Source organism: Bacidia gigantensis (assembly GCF_019456465.1).
Source record: "Bacidia gigantensis strain McMullin 20006 chromosome Unknown contig_49, whole genome shotgun sequence".
NCBI classification, from domain to species: domain Eukaryota; kingdom Fungi; phylum Ascomycota; class Lecanoromycetes; order Lecanorales; family Ramalinaceae; genus Bacidia; species Bacidia gigantensis.
Genome location: NW_025408612.1, coordinates 291,578 through 312,110, shown reverse-complemented (window position 1 = coordinate 312,110; position 20,533 = coordinate 291,578). Strand labels below are relative to the sequence as shown.

General features: G+C 48.8%; 5 protein-coding genes across 5 annotated transcripts; 3 read left to right on the top strand and 2 right to left on the bottom strand.

Annotated features, from left to right (window-relative positions):
- Positions 1–34: 34 nt before the first annotated feature.
- On the top strand, positions 35–592 carry KY384_000153 (uncharacterized protein; the record flags this gene model as incomplete). The annotated part of the gene is made up of 2 exons (XM_044808690.1): positions 35–77; positions 342–592. The coding sequence occupies 2 exons, from the start codon at positions 35–37 to the stop codon at positions 590–592; spliced, it is 294 nt and encodes a 97-aa protein (XP_044665443.1).
- A 5,939-nt stretch (positions 593–6,531) lies between these two features.
- Positions 6,532–7,208, bottom strand: KY384_000152 (uncharacterized protein; the record flags this gene model as incomplete). The annotated part of the gene is made up of 2 exons (XM_044808689.1): positions 6,532–6,591; positions 6,681–7,208. 2 exons carry the CDS (start codon positions 7,206–7,208, stop codon positions 6,532–6,534), a joined length of 588 nt encoding a protein of 195 aa, XP_044665442.1.
- Positions 7,209–9,341: 2,133 nt separating this feature from the next.
- On the top strand, positions 9,342–10,000 carry KY384_000151 (uncharacterized protein; the record flags this gene model as incomplete). Its single annotated transcript, XM_044808688.1, has 2 exons — positions 9,342–9,813; positions 9,864–10,000. The coding sequence occupies 2 exons, from the start codon at positions 9,342–9,344 to the stop codon at positions 9,998–10,000; spliced, it is 609 nt and encodes a 202-aa protein (XP_044665441.1).
- Positions 10,001–11,037: 1,037 nt separating this feature from the next.
- Positions 11,038–11,604, bottom strand: KY384_000150 (uncharacterized protein; the record flags this gene model as incomplete). Its single annotated transcript, XM_044808687.1, has 1 exon — positions 11,038–11,604. One exon carries the CDS (start codon positions 11,602–11,604, stop codon positions 11,038–11,040), a length of 567 nt encoding a protein of 188 aa, XP_044665440.1.
- An 892-nt stretch (positions 11,605–12,496) lies between these two features.
- Positions 12,497–13,655, top strand: KY384_000149 (uncharacterized protein; the record flags this gene model as incomplete). Its single annotated transcript, XM_044808686.1, has 3 exons — positions 12,497–12,564; positions 12,615–12,803; positions 12,857–13,655. The coding sequence occupies 3 exons, from the start codon at positions 12,497–12,499 to the stop codon at positions 13,653–13,655; spliced, it is 1,056 nt and encodes a 351-aa protein (XP_044665439.1).
- Between the last annotated feature and the right edge of the window lie 6,878 nt (positions 13,656–20,533).

The following is a 20,533-nucleotide window of genomic DNA, read 5'->3' as shown; positions in this document are numbered from 1 at the left end:
ACATTTGGTACTCTTGTCCATTTCGCCGCTCCGAATGTCTCCTCTTGCTGTGCAGATGGATGATTCAAATAGAGAGGGTCATTGGAAGAGAATACACTGGAAAACTTAGGTGAAGTTCTGTACAAAAGATCATGAGTATCGATCCTTTCCACGACGGGTCGCCATCTTCACTCTCGATTCCTCCCAGCTCTTTCAACCCAAGTCCTCACGTTCATCCAGCTAGCAAACACGGCGCATACACGAACATGAGAAGACCGTCAAGTTTGAAGGATGGGCGTCCCTGCACAGACCTCAACCGAAGGCTCTAGCGGTGAAAAGTGCTGAACAAAATGCATCTGAAGATTTCGAGAAACTCGAGAACGAGTGGAAAGAAGCAAAGCGAGAAGCTCGAATCGAAGCGGAGTGGAACCCAGTACTCTCACCCGCTCATCGCGTGCCAATGGACACATCAACCCCAAATCGAGCAGTTAATGGCACTGCGGAGACTAGTGCGACGATGCCTGCAAAAGCTGCGGCGCATGGAGCCCAGCCTGGATATGGTCCTCACAAACGCACAACGTCTTCAGGTCTAACGGTCCCGCTTAACGCGTAAGGGATACCAGTGATGCCACTTTTAAAAGCATTTAAGTCGTCGGACACGAAATCACACCGCCGTGAGGACGAATCCACTCGCTCCACGGCGTCAAAAAATTAGCTCAGTAAATATATAAAGATATTGATGCCGTTATTCAAGTCTGGCTAGACCTTGAGACTGGTCACGAATAACGCATCTAGAACTCAAAGGGATCACTGCTTCGTTTCCTTCTGTCGATAGCACCACAAAGCTTCTCAACGTCGCAAATACTGAGGACCAATGGTACTTGGACATTGTCACACGCAGCTTATTTCAAGGTCGAGATAGGGGCGCAGCTCCAGGATGAAATGCACATTGCGACATCGCTTTTTGGACGAGCTGGGCGTCCTAGAGGGAACGCTCGGTTGGGCATTCTCAGTGCCGTCTTTATGACTTCTAGTCGGGGAGTGGGCGAACCACGGGAACGGTATCGAGAAATCCGAGACGAAAGTTGTAGAAGACTCTGGAGAAATCCTTCTACTCAATTAGATATCGAGATCGATTTCAGGAACGACCACCAAAGCTGGAGTCTTGGTATCGAAGCTCACCCAAGGACATGCTCCTTATAAATATATATAATGAAGGCCTCTTTGTTGTGGGTACGGCTGATCTTGTGATGGAGAATGGGCTCGCAAATCCATGGACAGCCACTATGAGAGTGCCGGAACGGCGTCTTAACCAAACGCCGTAAGGCGTAACGCAGCGCAAAAGGTCCTCGGCCTGTATGCTCTCCTTCTAATTGGAAGCCTACAATCATATCAGCAAAAGAGTCTCCCTCTTGGCTCTCTCGACTTCCAGAGCTGCAAGTGGCAACTGCTCCCAGTAAGCACGGATGCTCAATTACTTACTGACCCGTATGGACAGCTAGGTAAGCCAATAAACCACGAGCCGCGATATCTCCGGGATACCCCTCGACCACAAGATTTTCCGCCAAGCTAATGGACATGAGGCTGCTAGAGTACCTGCCTCTGCAACCATGGACGATCGAACAAGCCGACCAGCTGAAATCGTGACTGCCTGGGAGACGCTACAGATCTTCCACCAGGTCCTCGATTAGTACATGTGTTTCGGCGAGTCGTCGCATGGCTCCTGAAGGGATTGGACCCGTCGAGAAGGGAGTGACATACGCCGGGAAACCCTGAGAACGTCAGATTGACAGCAGCGGAGAAAGAATCCATGAGCTATACACTAGGCAAGGTGATTCAATACGATGCCATGCGGGATCAAGAGTGTCAAGCTGACAGTCTGGAAGACTCATCTCTGTGGGGGTGCTGGAGTCTCTCACCAGCAGGTCAGAGAAAGATGAGTGCACAAGAAACCCCAGCTGTCAAAAGCTAGACGTTGCTCGCTTCTAGTGTGTCGTGAGATCCTTCTTGGCTATGAGAATGGCCTCACTCCATCTGAACGAAGAAACCCTCTCAGGTGTTGGGAGAGGACCTTTCTAGTTCATTCTCATAGAACAAGTTATGTCATTTCCTTTACCAGAGACGAGGATAGCGCGGGCTATTGAATTCGGACACAGAGAAAGCGACCCAAGACCTTGAAACTTCGCCTGCCGTCTGAAGACGGGAATCTCAAGCTTTCAGCGTCTGAAAGCCTCTAAATATATATAGAACTCATACCCCCGACCTGTTTCAAGGACAACCGTGAACGATCGGCGGGGCTTGTATCACCAGCTGAAGCTGAAATCATGGCCAGACAGATGTATCGGCATGCGAGGAACATATGGCAAGGCGCTAAAGTGCTGGCAAAAGCGCAGCAACTTGTGCCTGAAATCTGACTCATCTAGCTGCCCTGCATCTCTGAATGTGAGAAGACATTCTGGGAAGGAACGAAGATGTACCTGAACCCCACCAAATTCTTCCCTCAAGCTAGATCTCTCGTCTTTTCGAGGGAGAGAAGCAGACGATTGCAAGAGAAATATTTGATGACACCCGTTCGATCGGAGTTCGACGCCTCGCGATCCTTCAAGAATGCGGCTCCTAGACACAGCGCGATCAACAGAAAACCACCGCCAGGCGGCAGAGACTTGTCAAAAGTGGCACCGCGCGCCCAATATGTGAAGATCGCGCTGAAGTATACTAGGCTCAGCATCGTGGAGATGTGAAATCGGCGCCCCTTACGCGATGTATTATCAAAATACCTCCGCCGAGCTTGACCGTGTCATGAATATCGAACTGGATATCACCATTTCAGCACGCAGAGTAATAGTCATCGACAACACTATCGTCGTTTACGGACTTAGGCTTGTCTACTGGCTCGGGCTGTTTGCTCCAATCATGGAAACTGAAACGCCTCTTTAGGCCACTCTGAGCGACGGCTCGGTTTGCTTTTCTTTATCGTCCTATGAATGTCAACATCAGTTGTAATACGTTCAACATACGCGTTGGTACAACGATGATCCTGGTCACGCGGAGAAAATCAAGCTCTTTCAGCATCTCAACACAGTTTCCGTGACCGCAGCCACGACATCCCTTGGATTCGGGGTGGAGACAAGCACTACAGACGGCCAAGACCGTCCGTTCTAAATATATATATACATCGTCGCTAGAAGCGGCCGGAGAAGTGAAGGCTTTGGTGAGCGATGCGGTCTCCGCTGCGTTGATGGACGCTCCACGTGCGGATCTGCCGAGTTCGAGATCGCCCAGAAGGCGGATCACAAGGAGTCGGCGTACCCAAGAGTATACACTAATTCATTGGTCAACTAAGCTACCGTTGGATGCTGGACTGCCACAGCCTCAGATCAATGAAAACTCTTTCATTGCGCACTTGCCAAATCGTCATTGGAACGCTCTACAGCGACCAATCGCACGGAAGGGAAGAGTAAATTGCTGCCAATCGAGGCTACCGCGGACGGCAAGGCAGAACTAGTCCTGCGAGCCTCGCTGTTCAAGGCCAAAGATGACAAGAACAATCAAAACCGCAACGGTGAATTGCCCTTCAGCACGACCGCAATTTCAATTGCACTTTCTGCTTCTCCGAACAATGGCTCAACCTGGCGAACCGTCCATGCAGCCACTACAACGCCTTTGCTGATGTTGGAGCACATTGGCTGATCAGCCGCCCCAATGATCTTTTGGGGAACATTCGACCCGGCTGAGAAGGAGAGTCATTTCAAGATACGACTCGTCTGGACTGCTATTCAGGTCATCCGACCAAAAATGGTGTCATGTCGAAGCGACGGGAGAAAGAACTTTTCGGTCGACCTCGCTTTCCAGAGAACTTCTTCAAAGCGAGAGCGTTTGGGTAAGACAAGCCGGCGGTGTTAGACACACATCGAGCCAATCACCTCGTCGCCCATTAGTTGCACGGAGGTCGGCAAGCGGTAGGAAACCATGACCGACTAGGTGCCCTGAAGAAGAAGTATGGCGCTTCAACGCGAAGGTCAGCAACAAAGGAGGACATCGGAAACCTACTTCTCCAAAATATTCTCCGCGGGCATATCTCGAAACAACAGGCGGGCTCTTAGCCTTTGCCTCCTCGTTCTTCAAGGGGCCAGGAAAGATGGCTTCGTGGTTGGCGGATGATATCCTCCGCCTGATCTGTGGAGCTTTATCGCAACAGAAGGACTTCAAGTCCGTCGAGGAACAGTCCCTCTAAATATATATATATATATAACAATCTCCCCAAATGCACCAGAACTTGTGAGCTCTAGATGAGAAAGCAGCGCATGAGAAACAACTTGACGCCGAAGCCATGTCGTGGGGTAGCATGGGGGTCAAAACGCCAAACGAGAAGAGGGGGAGGTTGTTGCTCACGATGTGTAGCATTGCGCGGTCCGCGACGAGCGCGTACCAAATCCGGGTTTGGGAGCGCCACATCAGAACTGCTTTGCGCATATTGCATCAGCAGAGTATATCCGCAATTCCGAAAGGGCGTCTTGGAAAGTTCGATTTTACAGAGCGATCCATAGGCTCAAAAGTTCCTCGCCAGCGGAAAAAGTGGTGTGAGCCTTGTGGAGTCAGGATCATGCCCAACAATTGGACCCAGTATCAGAATAGCCTCACCCACTTAGGGAAGGTACGATGCATCAGCATTCCCAAGGAAGGAGTTTCCATAAGCAACATCCAGAACCGAGCAGCGGTGACGATTGATCATCGTTTTTGGAGCAAAGTTCGTGCATCTCTTCCCAGGTTTCGAACGCCATACACCAGTGCCGCATATGGACATGACAATGAGAGCGAACAGCTGAGGCACTTCAGTCAACTCAGGATTAACGGAAGCTGATCGAGAGAGCATTCAGCAAATAGCTGAATGTCGCTATAAATATATATAACACGATGTTTTCAACAGAACCGGACGAGCCAAGACAGGGCACGTACAATAGGCGAAATCAGCCAGCAATGGGTGGATTTAACGGGCCCTCAAGAACAGCCGCAGCACAGTACAAGCCTTCGATGGCCTTGCTGTTCGGCCATTTTTGACAACGCAGAAGCACTTGGGAGCCATTACAAGGACACATCAAACAACTGCAGTACCGACGCCGTGCCGATGACACCGAGCCCCACTAGGGCGATCTACGCTCTTGCATCGAGCCCACCTGCGACTGGGGCGGTATCCAACCCCACCGCAAGAACGGCAAAACAACATGCAACAGGGAATGATCAATGCTCAGCTGGTCACTTGGGTGCCTGCGTGCTTACCGTGGAACTGTTGCGTCACCCACGCTCCTCGACTTTGGCATCACTTGCATCATTGCGCCTTCTTACGCAGACATCTCTTCAAGAACTTTCAACTCTCGCATGCCGCCGCTTGTCAAGAAAAGCCAGGTTAGGTGGGGAAGGTTGCGGAAAAAGCAAAAGCAAGTCGCGGGATCGAGATTGACCTTGTGCACTAGCAGATCAACGATGTCAATAGCAATATGTGAGCGCAGCTTCCACGCGAAGATTTTGTGAGGAAAAAACATTTTCTAGTCAATGAGCCGGATGACATCTGCCTGACGATGCAGATAGATGACGAATTCCAGGCCCGCGAGCGACGCTTGACGGCTTGTCAGACAACGGCACAAATCCTTCTTCTTACATCCACCCAAGGAGGCTCCTGTGGTGCTGACTGAGCTGGCCAAATCCTTCTTCTTACATCCACCCAAGAGGCTCCTGTGGTGCAGGTTGAGCAGGCCAACACTAATCTATGTGCGGAGTTCTCGTACTTGGATCACCTGAGATAGCGACTTGCATCATCGCTCATTGAGCGGATGGTCATTCGGCTGGATTGTTGCTAGCTGACCCGCCACTTCGCCTGGAATAGCTTAACAGGTTGCAATTTAGCTGTCTTCCGAGGTTTATCTAAGCTCTTTGTTGTTCAAAAGCGCAAAGATGGTCTGATATATATAAATATAGCAGTATGGATACTGCAAACAAGGAGGGTCGTAAGGAAAGAGGTGTCATGCAAGAAGAGCGCTATGAAGGGAAGAGCGATGCAAAGCCTGGTCGGTGAGTGAAAGGGGAGGTGAGACTATATTGGCAGAATCCAGACGGCCGATTCTTCAAGAAGCAAGAGCTCTCTAGCCTCCTTTTTCTGTGGATAATTTAGGTCTTTGGGCTTCAAGCTGTGCCTCTTTGTATCGTCGTCATTGCAAAATCATTAAAACCCAGATTCTGACCTATCCGCACGAATGGCAAGTCTTCGTTTGCCTGGGACAGTAGCAATTTGTATAGCAGATGGTTAAGAATCATACTCGTGATCATAAGAAACGGCCTGATCAAGAGCTGCGCCTCATATCATGTCACTTGCTTTGTTTCTCTCATCTGCATACGGGTTTTGCAACCCTGTCGAGCCAAATTGGCGCTCGCAGTAGCTCCAAGTCCTGGGTAACTAGGCTATTCCTCTAGTCCTGTGGACTGCTACTGACCCTCGCTCGCACTACCTCATCCATAGCATCCTTAGCTTTCTCTTTTGCTTCACGGAGAAGTCTCTGATCACATCTTATTGCTCTCAAGTAGGTAGCTCCCCGAGGAGCTCAGTAGTAGCGTATTGCGCTGAGAATATCAAAATGATCTCTGGTCCAATTGGTAGAACTCTGGATGGTATGTGGAAGTACATAGACCTTTGGGGGGAAAAGTCTGACGGTCTGTCGCCTGGTGTTGATCTTGATGTGAGGATGTGGGACGCCATGTAATTCAACATGATATCCTGCATGGGTCATTCGTGTAATCCCCACTGAAAAGACATCGAAGTCTCCAAAAAACCCATCTGCGAATTGTTTGCTGAGCCCAAAAATGTCATTGGTCATTTTCGAGAGGGCGATGTGAGTTTTGATCGAAAGTATATGCTTGACGAAGCGTTCGAACCGTGACGACGTGAACCATCGAGTGTGCATAATTTGCGCCTGGAGACTTGGCTGTTCTCGAGGTTTCGCGAGTTCAAAAGAGTAGTCGAACGTGTAGTGAGGTCTCTTGCATCTCGCTTCCAGGTCTACGAGATGCGAGACTTCGATTTTTCTGAAATTGTAGAATGCGTGCAACATGGTAGCTCTGTAAATAGTCTCTGACGAGAGCTTCTTGCCAAGTACTGGTGACGCGTGCGCCATGCCTGGCTCCAGACACATAGAATAGATTTTTTCGATGATTTCCGTGGGCATTGATTGTAAAGGCATTTTGAAAAATTTCCGGTGGATTGGATACGTCAATTACGGTACAAAGCTGATCAATAAGGTGGATGTAGTGCCTATTTGAATGCACGAGGGTTGCTGGCTTATCGGTCGAGATATAGTATGTGATAGCTGGGGCAACTTGTGCTGCAATACTTGTGCTGTACCAGTAGAACAAGACTGACGTGCTTTACTTGCGGAATGAAAGCGGGTTTGGGAGTAAGCCTTGCTAGGAAGTAATGATATTAGTAGGGATTTCTTGCTGCAAGAGCAGGTGGACAATGAGATATCGTGTCTGTTGAGGATGTCCCGACGGTCAGAGCGGTGCAAGGGTTGTCACAGCTTAACTTCTCCCCCATCGATGTAGGGCTAGAAGCGAGCGAGGTGGTATTATCAATTCGCGGATAATGCCAAGAGAAGATCTTTTTCTACGCATGTGGGCAGAGCATACCTCTTCTGCATCCCATGTAATCATATCATATCATTCTGCGAACTTCGCTGAGGTAGCCATACCCCTCTCCATCCCTGACTTGACCTCCACAATTAGTACTGCGACAGCATGAGCACATTCTCATTGGAGGCTGGTCTCTCTCAATCTTTCGTGGTACACTAACTACCCTGTTTTTCTATCTACAAGGCTAACAAGGTTCGAAGAAATAGTCCAGCCATACAAGCGCCGCTCCCTTGTATTAGGCTTTACACAAACTTACGCTGCAAAGAGCGACCCAAGGTCCTCAGGACCAGCTGTAGACTAGGCCAAGTATAGTTAGCAAGGTACTTTGTAGCGTTAGCGTTAGGGCAGTAATTTTCCCCTGAGATCTGCCTGCCAATTGGGGATCCCTACTCCTACTTTGTTAAAGTCCAGCTAATTCGACTCCCAATTCGCCAATAGGTCAAATGAACCCTCTTATTTATTCTCTTCTTCCTGTAGGTGCATCCCAACCATGCCCTTCACCAATGAACTAGATTTTTGTCGATGCTAGCCAGACAATTGAAAGACAGCATTGCTGATATCCGTATGTGCACTCTGCAACAGGGCTGATGTCCTTTGCTGCAGGGCAATTCTCTCTACCTCATCAGATCTTGAGTTCTTTGAATCATGCTGGGCCATCGGGCCTTGTCCTAGTGGATGCACACTCTCTTTCTTTGTTGCTGCAGATAGCCGAATAATCGTCCAAAGATAGGCGTTAATGACAGAGGAGATATTTGCTTAAAGGATACATAGGCTATTAGACTGTTGAGGGCTCAATTGTGATGCGTTGTCCGCGTACTTCGTGAGATCATACCTACACCAGGATCAGCCAAGTTTAGAAAGACGCAAGATGAAGGCGACTTCTCCCTTGCTCGATCTCTTCCGTATAGCGTCACAAGCTAGAAATTGGAGTGACTGCAGCAGCCAATGTATTGACCGGCTTCCAAGCTCTTTCAATCTGATCGAGGAATATTCCAATATCCAGCGAGCAGAGGTGTAATAGGCAACGAGGAATCAATGGGCTTCATTGGAAGGTCAGGGATCAATAAGTTAAGACAGGGTTCTGGAGAACAGTAGCAAGGCTGCGTCTTGACCATTACCTGAGCGTCGATACTTTGTGAAAGGGTGATGCTAGGTAGGTATGCTAGAAAATAGCCATAGTCTAGGGTGCAGAGTCAGCAAAAATCTGATGTGGGCGATTGAGGAGTACAAAGGACCGCAAGTGTCCGGTTGATGTGATCAGCGCCCTAGCCCTTGCTGTTCCGTACTGCAATTGAGGATCTGTAGGCGTCTGGACTTTGAAGCACGTTCCATTGGAATGAAACTAGTTTGTACGAAGGGTCTTCTTATGAGACTTGTTGCACTGAATAACGGGCTACTTCTGACGTAGATTTTGGTAGCTACACGGGTACTTGGGACTGATCAGACGTGTTTGATCATGCTTCAAATAGGAGGATAGAGAAGAGGGTCTCCCAGTACTGCAAAATAGAATGTTCAAGCTTTGTTTGCTCAACATGGCGGCTAGTGACTGCCGCTTGCACTCTCTCAATTGAGCCTAACGTGCTCGCCTGATATTGCCTTCCTGCAACCAAGCGTCAGAACAAATACTTCCACCTTCCTCTGAGCAGACATCATCCAGCTTCCAAGCATTGCTTCATCCTTCCAACATGGACCAATACATCTGCTCAAACCCTCCCAGCGAGCTCTACCGCATCCAGTACTCACAAAGCCATACTACCTTCTCCACAGAAACAGGCTTTAAAGCCAAGGATACCACTACGACCTTTGGCTTTACTGATGAGACAAAATTTACGCAGGCCATCGAGAAACATTTCACATGGGGCAATCGGGATGCTTCTCCGTTCATTTCTCTCTTTTCTAACCGTGAGCACGCTGAGAATTGGGGATGCAAGGAGCCTTGGAACCACCGTGGTGGAAAAGGTGACTGGGCACTTTGTACCATTTCCACAGACAAGTTGGAGGGCATGAAATTGTTCAAGCTTAGCGACCTGGTGGAAAAGCTACAAGTCGAGATCCCCGAGCGTGCATCGCAGCATATTCACGGGGCCTACATCTGTCTCTATGGTATTCCTGCATCAGCGATTATCGACAAGACTTCTGGTACAGATGTCGCGTCTGGTAAGTACTCTGAGTTAAATCTAAGTGAGTGTTTAGCTGACAAAAGGAAGATCGTGACAGCCGACGAGAGAGTGCAATCGATATGTGGGATTATCTTGGAGAGTGTGGTGATAATGATAGCCATCGGGAGATGATGCAGGAAAATTACAATACTATCATTGAGAAGAACATAGAGGGCGGTTGGTAGCAAGATTATACTATGTCGAGACGTTTGGATAGCCTCTATTGACTTCGCGAGTTTATTGTGCTGTTTTAAATCCGCTGACATGTGAATTGAAGCCCTTTGTGTATGTCAAGTTCATGGCCTGGCAGCCGAGATTTGGCTGCAATAGGAACTGGCTTCCACTCCAAGGCAGACACCCAGTCCACTTCAGCGGACTGTAGCAATGGCGTTCCTCAAAGATAGTATTTCTCTAGCGCGGTACTCTTTCTGTTGCTCAAATGTCGATTTAAGATCTGAGGCTGACATCCTTCTGGTGTTTCTCTACTCAACACTCCCGATTTTAAGAAGTACCCGGCTTTGCCTAAGCTTCCCATGTATCTGATGTATCTTCAGAATACATCACTATCGACCCAGAGAGGATCTTGGCAGAGGTAGACGGTCGAAGATTGGCTGGAAAGCAGAAGGGTAAGGCTTGAGTAATAATCTCCCAGCTCTGCGAGGAATGCATGTTGCGGCACCCTTTGGAGTTTCTGTGGAAGTGCAAGGCAAGCACCAAGTTTTCGTAAGGCGTAGACTGAAGCCACTTGGCCAGCTGTCTCTGATGATTAGTGTCCAGCAATATAGCACGCTTTGATGTGACATGCTGACCAAGAATGAGAAGAGATTAAGGAGATGGTGTCCACAGTTCCCTTTGTTGTACCCGTGCTTTCTTCAACAGCGACATTCCGCGGACTGCCTACCTAATCGCCCCACAGTAAGGGTGTCAGCCATGATGTAAATCCTCGACTCAATTGTCGGATTTTGTATGGCGTTGAAGGTGAGTCTGAAGACGTGAAGATGTTTCGAAGGACTGCTGCTGGGTCGATCAGGTCCCAAGGTTTCGAAGCTACGTCGAAGGTCCTCAATCCCGGATTATTGGAGACGTCTTCTTTCTCCATCCAAAGCTTCTCGAGATCTGAGTTGGGATACATCTGAAGGTAGTCGTTGATTGACATTCCGTATTTTCCAGGCATGTGCAAATCGTATCCTGCACCGATGAAATGTTCAAGGATATTTGGTGCTTACAACGTAATTGCAAGGTGCCAGTGATAATCCCCATACATATCCTCAGCATTGAGATTGACGTCATAATTGATGAGCAGCTCGGCAGTGTCCACAGCGTCGACTTGTAGAGCTTCATGCATTGCCGTCACGCCATTGGCGTTCGTAGCGCTGGCATTGGCACCGTTCCCAAGCAAGAAGTATGTGTTCTCGATACGGCTGTCCGAGCGAGCTGCATAATGAAGAGGTGTCTCTTTGAGGGCGTCATCACTTCCTATGGAGCCACCAGCAGTAACAAGCATCTCTAGGATCTCGGTGTAACTTGTTCCGGCATCATTTTGCATGAGAGTTTCGCCTTGGTAATCTGCGTTGTTCGGGTTTGCGTTAAAGCATAGTAGTGTCCTGCATGCATGGATGTCATGGCGAAGAGCAGCCCACCATAGGGCAGACCGATTATGATAGTCCGTTGCTTTGGCTAGCTCCGGTTGGTCTCTCAGTACCTCTTGGAGATCCCTTGAAGATCGGCCTAGTACGATCCGGTGGGCAAGCGATAGTTGCTGATCTTCAAGGTAGTCTTCCAGGTTCATAAGGTGGGAAATGAGTGGTGCATTTGGACTGACTTTCCCATATACGTGTCGAAAAGCGGCATCAATGGTCTCCCTATTACAGGTCAGTATTCGGGAGAATCAAAGGGAGGGACTTTCGTACAGGCCTTCGAACGTCGTCTCCTCGGTGGATGCGCCGTGGTCTAGGAGGAATTGTATGAACTAGGCCTGACCACACCAAATCGCGACCTGTTTGACGTGAGTACATCTGATTCCGCAAATCATGCCATGCTCCCTCACACTGGGAAACCTACCAACAACGCGCTCTGACCCTCCTCTGGATTGGCGTCGTGAATGGACGTTTGCCAGAGATGTAAAGGTACTGTAGGCCTGTGACATCTCCAGCCTGAGCGAAACGATAAGCATCTGAAGGAAATGCTTTGTCTTCACCAGAACATCTTCCAGAGTCCCTGTACCCATTATTTTAATGATTTCGGGCGGTTGGGGGGGGGGGGGAAGTCTCCCCGCACGGCATCTCATTGGTCTTGGATGCCTGTAATTTGCCTTGTGGCGCCTGCAAGCCAAGCAAACCAATGCAAGGATGGATCGGCGGTGCTTTGAGGCTCGGAGGCTCGGAGCACCCGTGTCGTCGATTATTCTCCAACAACAATCAGACTTCATATCATTTGATGCATTCCGTCGCCAATGGCATCATTTTTGAGAAGTTGAAGCAATCCCGCAAGATCCCATCGTTGGTATCTCTTGGGGGTGCTCAGGAGCGTACGTGCAATACCGATTTCGACAAGGCTACCGTGGCAGCCGCGCGTCAGCTCAGAATCAGAGGTGATGGAAGCAGCTGCTAGTATTGTCACACTCCTGGGCCTAGCTTTGCATTCTTCGCAAGGGTTGTATACCACAATATCAAGCATCCAGAATGCCCCGCAAACGATACGACAAACAACGTCTAACGTTCACAATCTATCGAAAGTCTTTGGGCAGCTTGTTAGCAGCAACAGTCTCCATTTGTCAAATGATTTGCCCGAATTGGTCAGGGAATGTACCGAGAATCTGGAGCTGTTTCGCCGGAAGCTGGAAAAGCTATCCCCACAGAAGCGCAATAAAGCTGCGGTGGTATGGCAAAATGTGAAGAGCATGATTCAAGAGAAAGAACTAGACAGGATGTCACGACTTGTGCAGGACCACCTCACTACCCTACAGCTTCAACTGCGAGTTCTAGAAGGGTTCGTATAACTTTGAATGGCTCCTTGAAGCCGCGAGACTCACCTTGTGACAGGAACCGGATCGAAGATGTACAGATGCTGGCAAACAGACTGATTGCATTAGTAACAGATCACGAAGAGCACCGTAGGGAGTCGGCCTCGACCTTCGCTGATTCTATGCGGATAGGTCATGAGACTACCTACTCTTCACTTCAGAATCATTCCAACTCCTTTCAACAATTTGGGGACAAATTCCAAGATTTCTCGACAACACTAGCTGGTTCCATGCGGAAAGGGTACGAGACTACACATTCTCTGCTTCAGAATTGTACCAATGCTGTTCAACAACAAGGAGATAAGATGCAAGAGCTCTCAAGCCTGTCAGTCGATCAGAACGCAAATTTGCAGCGTAAGATTGAACTTCTCCTGGAGCGTCTTCCACCAGCCTCGTCAGTAGCGCATGCAGCAATGGCCCCTACCGAAGATCTCCCTCGTCAGACTTCAGAAGACACCAGCCGAGATGACAGAGCTTCCATGGCACCGAATGCCGCGGTCGCAGAAGACGGCCTCCAGGAAGCCCTCCAACGACTATCTCAGCTAGCCCACGACACCGACAAAATTGTTTTCTCCGAAGCAGCAGAGGCCATCATTGACGACATCGAGCAAATCTTGGCTCAGGCTGATCAAGAATCTCTTCAGGCGTCAAGGCGCAGAGAGGGAAAACGGAAAAAGAGGTCTTACGACGACATCGATGAAGTAGAGGAAAAGAATCTTCAACGAAACGTGAAACGTATGAGTGGTCATCTAGTGACGTCCCATTGTATCACAGTTAATGAGAAAGGTCGGTCTACAATCCACATGAGTCTCAATTGATCACCACTGCTTGTAATTGTATTTGTTCTAACCACTTCCGTTCGCGCAGCTTATCGACCGGCCCCAAAACGAACAAGACAAATCAAATGCAGCCAGTCGTATCAAGAATGTAAGACACAAGCTGGTACCCTCAGTTTTCAGATGAATCGTGGAACGCGACTGAACAGGATGCTCAAATTCGAATACGCAGGACAAGAGCACAAGGGGCATGGAGAAGTGGAGGATGAAGAAGAAGAAATTCTTGATGCTTGTGTTTCGTTTCTTCCTAACAACAGACAAAATCCTTGGGTATCTGTTGCATTCCAACAAAGGATATCGTATACGGGATCATTCCTCCACAAACCCATTCTTAGTGTATCGCTCTTGTTTCCTGAAGACTCGAAATGCTTCCAATTAATCAGAGAGGGAGACATAGAAGGATTGATTCGAGCAATGAGTCTGAAGGAAGTACGCCTCAATGACCGTGACATTTATGGACGGTGTCTACTGCACGTGAGTCGCCAGTGCCCTTCTAATAGCAATTTATTCCTCTGTCTGAATTCGTCTGAAATGAGCACACATAGTACGCTATGTACTTCAGGCAGCCGAGCATATGCAGTTTTCTAATTGACCAGGGCTCCAACGTTAATTTTTTCGAGCCAGATATCCGGAGTCCAAGAGCAATGTAGGTAGTCAGGTCCGCAGTTATGCTGCTAGCTTGTTGACGTTTCAATCAGGGTGCCGTCATTAACAAAATGGAGTCCCTACGACTGCGCGATGAACGCGGGAGACTTGAATCGGGGTATACATTGTCGACGGCTGTTCATGGAGGCTGGTGCTGACCCGACTGTCGCAAGCCCCACACTTTATGCTAGAAATCATTGGGAAGACGTCTTATTCACTGGGACTGCGGTGCTTTGAGACTCTGAAACTCTAGAAGAAGAAAACGTCTGACGAGCAAACAGGATTATTTGCGTCTTGTATTAGACCACGGCCTCCATTTCCTCCATTCCTATGAAGCGATCCCTATGCACTCACTGATATCAGAGGTAGTGAAAATGCCTTCTCATAAGACTCAAGAAAAAGTGGCGTTGCTACTCCAAAGGCAAGGAAAGGATGGTTTGCCACACCAGTCTTTGCAAGGTTGTCTCATTAACGCTTGCGCTAAAAGCAATTTTCACGATAACATGGATTTAATGAAAGATCTTTTTGTTATCCTGATTAAGGCTGGCGCTAATGTCTATGAGGAGGATCGCGACGGTACTCCAGTCTCTAATTTTATACTTCACTTAGAACGGGAAGTACCTCCTGGACTGCAGCAAGCATACTTTGGTCTAATGAAGAATTGGATATCAGCGTTAGGAGCGTGCGGATATGACGCACAGGAAGTCTTGTCAAGAACACTGAAGCCAGAAGACGTTTCTGTCATCATGAAAGGGGAAATACCAAGAGGGATGACATTGTCAGAATATAAGGACTTGTTACACCGCAGGTGGGACCGGGAAAGAGAAATGTCGCGCTGGTGTGATATGTCTAAGAATCCGTGGTTAAAGGATTGGTGATTAAAGAATCCAGGCTCACTGAGAAAATTCCGTCTCAATAGGTAGCAGCCCATTCCTGTCTCAAAAGGATGTGACGGCCTTGAACTTGGCACCTTCTTGGTCTGATCTACTTCCTTCAAACGCTTCCACTATGTCTCATCACACACGTGTCTACATATACCAGCATTCCTCATCGCTCAAGCTGCCATCGTTCCCGATCTCGAATCGCTAAAGTCATACCGCGAAAACAAAGACCTGTTCATTCCCTTATCTTTCCCTTCACGCCATGTAGCTTGTCTCACTCTGTACGAATTCCATTGGCTATGTCTACCATATTATTCCCCATCACTCCCCTAATGCCGATGTCCACTCCTACATTGAGCCCGCGAAACGTTTGACTAGTTTCACAGGGCTGATCCTGCTCTAGGTAGTACAGAAGCTCAGAAATATAAGGTTTGTTTTCTTCCTCCCTGTAGACATCAGCGCAAGTCTGAATCGGGAGTACAAAGAGCTCCGCCATCATATACAGTGAGCCACTCGTGCGACCTTGAGTACAAGCTGTTGACCAGCTCCTGCCCTTTACTCAGGACAGGCTGAGTTTGAAGAGGTAGCATCTCATCGGTGTTTTCGATGGCGATATGTGATTGAGTACCTCTGTTACTTGACTGCCCCAGGATGATGCTCCAGTCTACAACCTAGCCATCCCGTGCCTCCTCCAGAAGATACAGCACCTATTTATGTGCTTATTCCACAGTGATTAGATGTGGTCTACTGCTGTAGGATGGCAAGTTTCCCTTTGAAGGCACTTCCGTGGCATCAGCTCATCGGCTGAGTTACTTGAGCGATCCATGTACTTGTGGACGATGCTCCAGTCCGCATCGTATTCGTTCATTGTCTGTTGCACCGTGTCAATCTATCCTCTAGTCAGATCGGCCACTCGTCGTATTCTTCCACAGTACTCCAGTTCGCGTCGATCCCGTTGGTCGCCAGTTCTGTTGGCTCTGACATTCCGTTCAGCCACAAGAGCATGAATACCGTTCGCCCAATATTTTTATTTATAACTTCCAAGAGGTGTAATTACCTAAACGTACATTGCCTGTTCCCTGATCCCTGGAGTCTCAAATGCTTTATTAAGCGGGAAATGGGATATATTGGCTAATTCTTGTAGTCGTAGAGCCTCAGCTTCGCTGAAGTCGTAGAATGAGACGCTCGTTATGAACTTCCCACTTACTGCGTTTTAGTGGCTGTTTCGACCTCACCATCTCCTCTGAGATCTGATGATCCTCACTTTCGACACTTTTCAAGCCTTATTTGCTGATTTTACAGGTTCTTGCGGAGCTGCGAGAGAGGCCATTCGATGACCACTTGAGCTTTGCCACCACCGTAGGCGGGATTGATGGTGGTATGCTGTGTATATATCGAGATATCAGAGGATACCGCACTCGATCAGTTTCGAAATATGGTGAAGAATTGCATTAGCCGATGCATTGAAGTTCATATGGGCTACTACAATGTCCGTGGGACGTATGAATTGGAAATGTTCGTCGCTGTGGCAGAACAGAAGCGACAATCAAGGGAACTTAGGTTGGATTTCAGACCTCGAATTCCGCCCACTCATATGAAATGGACGTTATGGCCTACCTGCCAATGTTCCATGTACCGAAATTTCTGCTATGAATTTCCCAACATCTTTCCTCATCTCTATTCGATGCGTGCTTGAAAGCCTGCCGCTGAGTAGGTGTCCGCGTCGGATCTCAGCCTGTGTTCTTGACAGGCATATGAGATATTAAAATGGCTGGGCCTGAATTTTAGGCCTTTCTGTCTATCCAGAGCGTCCGAGCCCACCAATTCGATTGCCCGAGATGTGCCCGACACTTAGTCCGTGCCTCCGTGATTCAAAAGCGGTACTCCTCGGGGTAGCCTCAGCCCTGCAGCTTTTGGGTCCGTCACTTCGAGAGTGAGCTCTAGCCTCGGGGTGAAACGCAGCTTCGGTGGCAGGGTAAAGGCTATGGCTTCGAGACACTTGTATTTGCGGCTCAGCTAGAGCTCCCATTTAGCATACCGATCTAAGCACGCCTAGACCTCCGCCGAGATGACCGTGCTCGTAGTTAGGATCCCGAGTACCGCATTCTCGCCCAGTTGTATAGTTGACGTAGGCCCAAGATGCCGGAACCGAAGCTTTTTACCAGGACATAGCCGTAAATCTATAGTCGATTTCGATTGGGAACGCGATCAGACTGCCGTGACTGGACTGGGCTTTATTGTCGGGCCCCGACTGTTGTTCCATCTCGTCTCCATTTAGGGTTCTGCTGGGGGTCTGATATGGGTGGTCAGAACAGACCAGGGCTTGCATTGTGACGATACTTGTACGCATTGCAAAGGAGGGTACCACACGGTGCAGAGGAGGTTACCACATAGGCATAGAAAGAAGAGGACCCGCTGTCCTGTGGTCCTGGCAGTCGTTGCAGTTTCACTACGATCTCCAAAGGACCCTTCCAATTTTGAGTCCTCTTTAAAAATGCCAACGATACCCAGATTGCCATGCTGGATGTGACGTCTAGAAGGCATTGATGACCTGCTAGCGTACGCCAGACATTGTGTAAGGACCGAATGCAGCTATCGTGTAAAACCCTGTCAGATGTACATTGCCCTGGTTTGTAAGCGGCTGAAGCAAGTGTGGCTTCTCTCTTGGCTCTGCCTCTCCGGTTGAATATGGCTTCGTACCCTTGCACCGCTCTCGACCTCGATATTCTGCAGAAGTAACCGTCGTAGGAGTGAAGATGTGTCGAAGTTTCCTATGAGCTGCTCGAAGGATGAATGAGTCGTGATTCGTAGAATTGCATGGCTGTCTTGAGCTTGTCCACTCCACCAGGGTTGTGGCGACGCGAAAATGGCGCAACGACTTGTGCTTGCTTGCTTGCATGATGACATTCGACCAGGGAATTGTTTGATTTCGAAGTCGCAGCCTGGCCACATGCTAGAGCAGAGAGATTTGGATTTTCTCTCAATAAGTCCTATGGAAAGATTTTGTATGTGAGAACAAATCAGTGTTGCCTCGATTCGTCATTGGTCAGACAAGCAGACGTCAAAGGACTCAATGAGACCGGTCTGCTGCATCGTGCCAGTTGCGCCTGGACTCTGCCCAATTGCACCAGATACCGGAAATCCTCCTTGTTATAAGTGAAAGAAAGGAGGAATCGAGGCTGATATTCGCTGAATCCAAGGAGTTTTGGAAAATTCAGTCAATCAGTGAACATGCCCTCCTTGATCGGATGTTAGTAAAGCCGAGCCCCATTGGAGTGTTCTGTGCTGTGTAGTGTCTTCAACCCATCGCGGAAGCCGTACATCATCGCTCCAGATACCAAAGAGAAGCTGTTTGTGCATGCTTGCACGTGGACTCGCTATAGAAAAAACAAGGCGAATGCTTTCCGATGTGTGAGAGCGAAGACATGGTCTCCGCTTGAGACGCATTACAGTTCTTGTGGAAGGCTCGTTGACACGGTAAAAGGACGTTCATTCATCCCAGATGGTATCGAACATCGTGAGAGATCCCAAGAACAAGCCGCTTTAGAGTGAATGGTGAGATCAACGCGACGACAAGTTCGAGGGTGTAGGCAAACAAACGACCACCGCTTAGGGAGCCAATGTACTCCATGTACGATAGGTCTGCTGGCGACTATTTTAGTTGAGCTATCAGAGCATGATCAAGGCAGAGCCGTTCGTAAGGTCTCCCGGAAAGGTTAACCATTCGCTGCGATGCGTTGCAGTTCATATGGTGTGCACAGAGGCATTTTTGGGTCACTGGTATTCCAGGAGCTCCGAAAGTCGGAAGGGGCTCGAAGGGTGGAATGGCAGGTCGGGACCGAAGACGTCGATGGTTTTGTTGGCACAAGGGACTTCGATGGGCTTGCTTGCATGATACGATCCATGTGAAGACCGTTCATGAATCTGTACACCTCCTGAGAGACGGTCAGTAAGAGCCCTTGCAATGAAGAGGTATTGTCGTATATATATAATTATGAAGCCATCAGAAAGGCTGTGATGCTTGAGAAGAAAGTAAGAAAAGAGAGGGAGAGGAGGGGGTTTATATAGGCAAGGGGGGGTGTACACACCTGATTTCACGGGAAGCGTGACGCAAGTCTGTGACTGATCACACGTCTGTATACGTGTGAACACCTTAAATATTCGCCATGAATGCCAGTGAGACATGCTCGGACGCTGGAAAGTGAGGGAAGTGTGAATCGGTATCGTGAGTGACTCGTGTGATGAAGTCTCACACGCTTCACACTCAGGTGAATCTGAAAAGTGTCTCTCATGATGTCTCAGGTGATTGCAAAGAAAACAAACCTCGATGATGTCTCAGCAGGCGTCAGTGTGAAGATTCTGCTTGTGAAGGGAGCGGCGTGGAAGAGTCACCGTCAGGTGTGCCCTCACTAGCGCGAGATATGAAGCTTAAGCGAGATTTGCAGCTTGACGCGTATGCGGTATCAGTGATAGTTTACGAATTATGACTATACGAGTTGCTATACACAGTCCTAATCATTCATCACACCTTGACTGTCTCGATTTATACTTGAACTACTGGTATCCTTATTCCAAACCACCTGTCAAACCCTCAGTAGGATCCTCCCCTCCCTCCTCAACCCTCGTCAATCCACAATTCTTCCTCAAACCATCCACACACCTACTCACACCCCTCAGCAACACTGACCTCCTGACACCCCTGGGCTCCCAACTCCCAATGGTCACACAGCGTGTCACACTTCACACCGGGGGCGACAAAGACCCTGCCCTCCTGATAGGGCGTCGTGAGGCGCCACTGCACGCCGCGATCACTAGGCGGAGCGGCCGTATTGGCGCGGTAGCCTGCGCGGCAGGCACAATATGTGTAGGTGCTGACCAGGGAGCATGAGGTCGTCTGATCGCAGATATTGTTTAGGGGTTGGGGGAGCATGTGCTGCAGGTGTCACGGGCGGTGAGGGGGCTGGTGAGGGCGAAAGGAAGGAGAAGGAGGGAGGAGAGGGTTAAAGCAGTAGGGAAGTACATGATTGCTGTAGGGTTGGGAGATGGTAGGTACTTTTGTTGGTGAGGCTTAATGGAGGTGGATGGCTTGACTAGTGGTTGGGATAGAACTTGGAGTGGATAGCTCGATAGAAAGGTTGATGTGAGATAGATGCTGATGGGAAAGATCAGTCAAATACTTAACATGATATCAAACTTGTTTTACGAGGTGCCCTCCTAATGATCTTGAGATGATCTTCAGCTTCAATTTTGAGAACATCAAGGTACGACAATTACAAGGCTGTGAAGGTCACGGTAACATCGGCTTATAGATGGCTCTCTCCTCGTTCATTGGGT